This window comes from Penaeus chinensis, chromosome 12 (assembly GCF_019202785.1).
Source record: "Penaeus chinensis breed Huanghai No. 1 chromosome 12, ASM1920278v2, whole genome shotgun sequence".
In the NCBI taxonomy this organism is placed as follows: Eukaryota; Metazoa; Arthropoda; class Malacostraca; order Decapoda; family Penaeidae; genus Penaeus; species Penaeus chinensis.
The window spans coordinates 38,627,388-38,634,887 of NC_061830.1; the positions used below are offsets into that span (position 1 = coordinate 38,627,388).

Consider the following 7,500-nt stretch of genomic DNA (forward strand, 5'->3'; position numbering starts at 1 on the left):
ATTAAATTAAAAACATCGGAAGACTTTTGTGTAGATGACACATACATGAATAACTAGGACTTAAGGAATAACATCCAGTTAAAGGTCAGAGACCAAAGCCTAGACTAAGCAATGCTGATATCTGATTATAATTGATAACCTGTAACTAGAAAAATGAAAGAATCCATATTTAAATTACGAGAATTTAAAAAATCAGTTGCCATAATAAAGGTTGTTATTTTGACATTCCTCTCAAGGGCCAAGTATTAAGAGTTAAAAAGCAAAAATGAAAGATAATTCTTTACTAACGATACCAAACTAACAAAGTTAAAAATTAAAAGCAACTATTTCTACCTTTACATATAATTAAAGGTTGTTTGGATATTATTGTTTTTGACGCGTGCTAATTTTCAAAGTATGTTACTTTATCCCCTGATTAAAATTTACAAATGGTTACTATGCATTTTTTGTATAATTATGTAAATTCATAGGGAAATATATGTGGAAAGAGAAAATTACATTAGTGAAGAAATATCTACCCTTAATAATTCAATTCCCTTATACATATATGATTCATATTATTAATTATCATGTATATTACTGAACTGAAAACAATCATGTCAGTTTGTCAGTTTTGCCAAATTTGTCAATATTTTAAACAATATTATGTTAAGTAATAGTTTCTATATCACATACAAAATCTGTTCGATGATTGTTTTAGAATGTGTATGATTGCCAATTTTTTACTTAACCCAATCTAGCCAAACCAAAAAGAAATTGACATCTCAAAAGAAAGTTTGTTTTGCACACAGCTTTATTCATGCAATCTCTGAAAAGAGCCTCCTAAAAGCAACTAATAATTTAGTCCTAAATGAATTATAAAGTACAAACATCATATAAAATCAATAGCATCAATCTATTCATAACAAGTTCATTACATTACCTCTCATCACTCCAGGAAGCTGTGGATTCTCCAACATCAACTCTTCAGTATATCTTGTCAAACAAGGTCCGTTTAAAGATTTTTGTGGTAAAATGGATGCTTGGTGTTCAAATGCACCCCTTCCTTTCTAATTTTCTCTAGGAGTAAATTGCTTCGGAATTCCACATTTCGAATATTTACGGGATCTGCGGTCTCAATTATTTGAAGTTGGCGGCTACGCGTGTGTTTACATTGGCCATTCAAATGATCCAGAGGGGTGGACTATTTTTTTCCCCAACATACTCCAGGCTTATCATGGCTAATAATGAAGACGTAACCCCACTCTTAGGGGCAAATCAAATAGCCCCAATCCCAGCTCTCCTTTGACCACAGCTCCGAACACTGCAACAACTACCCCATCATCAATGCATACTAGTACAGTATCAACCCTAATCAACAACCAACCCCCAGGAGACATTTCTACTCTCCCTATATGCTCAACTTCAACACCTTTACTCCCACAACCTTCTTCATCAACCACCCCATCTCCCCTTATTACTACCTTACAACCTTATTGCCCACCTCCCCATAACACTACCCCCCCTCAACACTACTCCCTCCTCCACACGTCCCCGCACTTCTACTACCCCTAAATACTCTATTTAGCCCAGCCAAATGGGACCGATTTTTTGTGATCCCTCCCACATCTCCCTACTCTAAAAACACCCTCCTCTTCCAGCAATGCCTCCAAAAACAAGTAGGCAAAGTCTCTTGCCGTAGCCGACCCGACCACTCCCGTCTCGTCACAGTAACATCTGAAAACCAAGCTATAGCATTAACAAAACTAATTGATCTATGTGGTAATCCCATCCCTACAGAACCTCATCCAACCCTCAATACTTGCACCGGAACTGTCTCTATCTCCCCAGCAGATTGCCTAATCCATGACAAAGAATGGTCAGATTGTGGAGAGGACTTACTCGCTTGTCTCACAGACTATGATGCAACATATGTACAATGCTACTCCATTCCTCCCAGAGGAAATCGTAAGAAATCCATCAACATTGCCAAAATTACTTTCCGTAGACATGACCTTCCCTTCAATGTTTACATAGGTGGGGAATCCCTACCTGTCCGACCATATCAACCTCCTCGTCAGTGCCAAAATTATTGGCGTTTAGGACACCCAGCCAAACACTGCCATTCCACAGCCAGATGCCCTCTATGTGCCCAACCTGGCCATACTCGATTAAACTGCTCTGCACAATCACGCACATGTGCAAACTGTGGCGGCCCCCATATTGTATTTTATAGAGGCTGCCCCACCTACAAATTTGAGTCTGAGGTAGCAACTCTCAGATTCAGACTTGGACTCACTCTACGTGAAGCCAGACAGGAGGCTCGTCGACGAGGTTTTTCTCTTACCCCCTACTCTAGTAATGTCGCTCACTCTGCCACTCCCCCTACCCCCCTAGCTCGTACACCCTCTCCTAAACCTAACCCCCCTCCATCTAACTTTCCCTCTTCTACCTCTACCTTCCCCAGTCAAATTCTTTTGCCATCCTAAATCCAGACACTCCAATCTCTACCCAGTCAAATTCTTTTGCCATCCTAAATCCAGACACTCCAATCTCTACTACAGCCCCACCACCTTCCCCTCTCCCTCCCCGCACTACCCGCAGCAGACAGAATAAACGTTCCACCCCCTCTTCCCCTACCCCCCAATCACCTCCACCTTCCTTTGCCCCTATTCTTCAGACACCAGACTTCTCTTCCCCCCCCCCCCCCTCACAAGAAAACCTTTATCTCACAAAACTCCCCAACCAACTCCACTACAGAAACTCTTGAAGATATCCAGAACTACATAATCGAGTCCCAAACTAATACTCATCCACCTTCAAATTCTACAACTCCCGCTCCCTCCACACTCAAAGTGACTGCCGATATCCATCCTCCTCCTACTCATATTCTCCCTACACCCAATCCTCCTACCCCATCCCAACAAAACCCATTCCCCCCGACTCCAGTCCCACCTATATTAACCCTCCCACCATCCCCTCTATCCCTTCCACTCCCTCCTGGATACACACGTGAATCCCTCATATCACAAGTACCCTCTTCCCCAGACCCTCGACCTCCCGACACCCCTCCTGACACAACACCACCTCCCCAATCTTATTCTTTACCCCACCCTCTAGCACCTTCCCCTTCAAATTCTCCAACACGCACTGCATTTTTTGACAGTAAATCAACGAAAGTATAACTATCCTTCATTGGAACATTCGCGGTTTCCGAATGTTCCTCTTTCAGTCCCACATATTCTATTGTCATGCCCACGTCCTCCCTACATAGACATCCCAACTTATCAGACATCCTTACAGAATCTCACACTTTCTACTTTGACAACCTGTTTTCCTTCCTCAAACGCATATATATCCTTCACTTGATCTAACCCCTTTACATTACCTCATCTGACCCTAACCCATTCACTCACCAATTCCTTAACCCAGCTTTAACAACTAATCACTAACCCAACCACCCTTCACTGTGTGGTGCAGCGGTAGCGTTCTCGTCTAGCAATCTTGCTGCCCTGCGTTCGAATCCCTCGCCGCCAGTGGATGGTAACCCCGGCCATTCCTTGCACACAGGGGATAGTTTAGAAGCAAAATGAAACAGACAGTATGTCACACCAAGAATATCCATTGTTACAAATGGAATCAAAACTAAACTTTAAACACTAACATTAACTAAAGTGCTACAAGACCTTAGATGTCTAGCACATTTATTTTGCTTTTAACCATTAACCATTAACCATACATATACACACATATGACTATGATAATGATCATGTTTTTACAATTATCATCATCATTATATTTTATCATCATTATCATTATCTTTTATCATCATTATTAATATTAATCAAAATAATTATATGAAGTAATGATGTTGATATTATGTTAGAATAATTATAATACTATGAAATGATAATGATAATAATTATTACCATTATCATCATCATTATCGTTATTGTTTTTGTTATGTTATCGTTATTGTTATCATAACTACTAACATTATTATCATTATTAATTATCACTACAATTATAATTGGTGTTACTTTTATACTTATCATCATTAATGCTATTATTGTTGTCATTACTTGTTATTGTTATTGTTCATTATCATCATTTTATTGTTATCATTATAATTTTATTGTTATCATTATTATCATTATTATTATTACTAGTACTAATACTAATACTTCTGTTATTATTTTGCTATTATTATTATTTCTGCTATTACTATTATTATCATTACTGTTATCATTATTGATATTACTAATATTAGTATTATTCTTACTATCATTATTATTACTATCATTATTATTATTATTACCTCTGCTGCTACTATTAATATTGTTATTATTATAACTATTGTTATTGTTATTATTATTATTATCATTATAATTTATTATTATCATTATTACTATTATCATCATTATCATTATAATCCTTATCCTTATCATTATTGATAATCTTCTCAATACATGAGATGTATTTAACTGGTTTCGATTAAATTTTCGTCAGAAATATATAATTTCCGACGAAGATGTAATCGAAACCGGTTAAATACATGTCTTGTACTTTGAAGATATTCATTCTCACTTTTCTATATAGTGCAGATGAGCACCATGATGGGTAATGACTAAGCTCAGTCGAGTCAGTACCAGCTAACACACTCTAATCGACTCAGCGTTGGACTCACTTACTTGCTTCCCCCATGGCGAGCGCGTAGTAAACGTCTGCCCTCGCGAGGTATCCAGACTGCTATCTTTTCCAATCAATAATTTCGGCACAGAAAAAAAGAACAAAGAAGCCACTTCACATTAACTAGATAAGCGGTGACTTGACGCCTCGAAGACTCGGGCTGAACTAACACGCACTGAACATCCGCTAGCACCTCATATCAAATGAATTTTAGAAAACTGAGATTGCATATCTAATATAATACAGTCAGATATGTTCAAGTGATATATTCACAATGAAGATCAAATTTAAACACAGCAGAACAATACGTCCATTGTGTATCTTCCATGAGGATTTCGACGTCGGGAATGTCGTCGAGAAAGGTCTTAGGCCTTGGTCGCCGAGAATCGTACTCTGGTCCCGTTGCCTCCGGTGCTCGTCACCCTTCAAACTCCTTCTCGCTTTTCTAGACCCGCGTATCACACGTTCTTGAATGCACATATTTTGCAATGTTTCGAGAAAAAAATGTTGCACCTCCAGCTTAAGATGACTCGTCCGTCCATTTCCATATCAAAAGTACCAGTGCCATTGCTGCATCGCCTCCGTACAACTATAGACAACCACCAAACCTACCGCGATAATGTGTTAAAACTACACGCTAGGTATTGTTATCTTAATATTATATTAATGTTAGTCGGCTGATGTGACGATGAATGCGGTGGGTTCACATCACATTCCTCTTACTTTTCTATCAAGATCCACTTTGATTTCCTTCCATATCATCATTTATTTAGACTTTCGGCATAACTCTTACGAAATATGAGTGATAAAACATCACTCAAATTCGCATATCAGTTTTATTTTCAGTGTAGCCCGCAAAGAAACCACATAATTATATACAGAACATTGTTTCAAAAGGTCACGAGACCAGCAGTTCGTAACATAACGTTATGTATTAATTCCAAACATCGGGTAGTTTGGTGTGGTTATATATTGTACATTTTATATTTACAATCGTTATCACTACCAATGTAATTACCATTGTTGTTGTTTTGATTAATGTATATTTCATTATTATTATGATTTTTGTTCTGATCATTAGCATATTTATTATTTCCTACTATTCTTATTCTTATTCTTATTGCTGTTGTTACTATTGTTATTATAAACGTTATTATTATCATTATTATCATCATCATGATTATTATTATTGTTATCATTATTATTATTATTATCATTATTATTATTATTATTATTATTATTATTATTATTATTATTATTGATATCATTATAGTAGTAGTAGTATTGTTTTTATTATTGCTATCACATTATAACTATCATTACCCTTCACATTTTCATCATCATCATTGCTATTGTTATAATTACTTCACATTACTGTTATTATCATCTATCATTTTTATTATTATCTTCATCATTATAATTATCTTCATGTTATAGCAATGGTAATGACAATTCTAATGATAGTAATAACAATAACAATAATAATGCTAATAACAGTAACAATAATAGTAATAATGATAATGATAATAATAATGATAATGATTATAATAATAATGGTAATGATCATAGTGGGGAATATAATAATAATAATGATAATAATGAATATTATTATTATTATTATTATTGTTATATTTTATGCCATTATCATTATCATTGGTATTATCCTTATTATCATTGATATTTTCAGTTTCATCATTATCACCATCATCATCATCATTATCATTATTATTATCGTTTTCATTGTTGTTGCTACTATTGTTATTGTTGTCATTATTGTCATTATTATTGTTACGAACATCATCATCAATATTATTATTGCTGTTATTGTTATTATTATTATTATTATTATTATTATTATTATTATTATTATTATTATTATTATTATTATTATTTTGTAGTTGTTGTTGCTAAGTTTTATTATCGTTATTTTATAAAATAATTATCATTAATCTTATTATTGTTGTTATTATTACTCTTATTATTATTATCATCACCTATCAATAATTTCTGTTGTATATTAGATTATGTAACTGCTAAAAGCTTAGTATGTGTTAAGTGATCTTATTGAATTCTCTAGAAATTTTGATCTTTACTCTATTCAGATATATGGATTTTATTTATTTATTTATTTATTTATTTTAATTGGAGTTTTCTCATAACTTAGAGATAGCAAGGGTATAATTGATTAGTAAAGTTTTCATGTGTTACCACCTGGGATTTTGTAGTCTACTCAGTTGATGTTATTTTTTTCTGTTATTAATGTTGCACTAATTAAGCAATGTTTATCTGAAGAATTCCAGACCATTAGAGAAATTATTTTATACCCGCACCCAGTCGTAGTAAACAAACCTAAGCTACTCGAAAGGCAAGTTCGATTTCCGTTAATTAAACCTATTTCTTATCATTGTCACAGTAACTTTCTCTTAAGGGTATCAAGGTACGTTCCTTACATCTAATTATCTTGCCTTTCTGGCTTTTAATTATTCAGATGTAATGAAATTCGAAGAAATATGCAATCCGGCTTCCAACTCGGCATACGTGATCGGCCTCACCTAAGCCATTTCACGTCGCGTTTTGTGTTGCTTTTCTCGTCTTTCCACTTTTTTTTGAGGAGGTTCGTGGGATGTGGCGATGTGTAGCTGTCTTCTGGGTTACCCGATTATGTGAATATTTGATTTAGATGGACCTGAATTTAGAACTTACTCGATTATCCACATTCCTGTTCCCGGCTTTGGCATGTTGTTAGGAGAGAGGGAGTAGTTTATGGAGTATTTTATGAGATATGGAGTTTATGGTTTTGTGTATTGTGTCAGCTGATCAGATCAAACTGGC

At 35.2% G+C, this 7,500-nt stretch overlaps 2 protein-coding genes and 1 long non-coding RNA gene across 9 annotated transcripts in view; 1 reads left to right on the forward strand and 2 right to left on the reverse strand.

Moving 5' to 3' along the window:
- Nucleotides 1–1,283, reverse strand: part of LOC125031307 — a 2,082-nt gene extending 799 nt beyond the window's left edge. Inside the window, exon 1 of the long non-coding RNA XR_007115469.1 lies at nucleotides 923–1,283. This is a non-coding gene — a long non-coding RNA (uncharacterized LOC125031307). The remainder of the gene's footprint in view (nucleotides 1–922) is intronic.
- The window catches only part of LOC125031306, a 13,091-nt gene extending 8,241 nt beyond the window's left edge, over nucleotides 1–4,850 (reverse strand). Inside the window, exon 1 of one of the 3 annotated variants that reach the window (XM_047621985.1) lies at nucleotides 4,671–4,850. In XM_047621985.1, coding sequence (XP_047477941.1) covers nucleotides 4,671–4,683 — 13 coding nt within the window. In that variant the 5' untranslated portion in view covers nucleotides 4,684–4,850. Of the gene's footprint in view, nucleotides 1–4,666 lie in introns of all 3 variants that reach the window. The other 2 variants (XM_047621984.1, XM_047621982.1) reach the window with 2 other exon arrangements.
- A 2,147-nt stretch (nucleotides 4,851–6,997) lies between these two features.
- Nucleotides 6,998–7,500, forward strand: part of LOC125031156 (protein ABHD18-like) — a 20,892-nt gene continuing 20,389 nt past the window's right edge. For 4 of the 5 annotated variants that reach the window (XM_047621705.1, XM_047621707.1, XM_047621708.1 and 1 more), the window contains exon 1: nucleotides 6,998–7,033. The gene's annotated coding sequence lies outside the window, so the exon portion shown is untranslated. The other variant, XM_047621706.1, reaches the window with a different exon arrangement.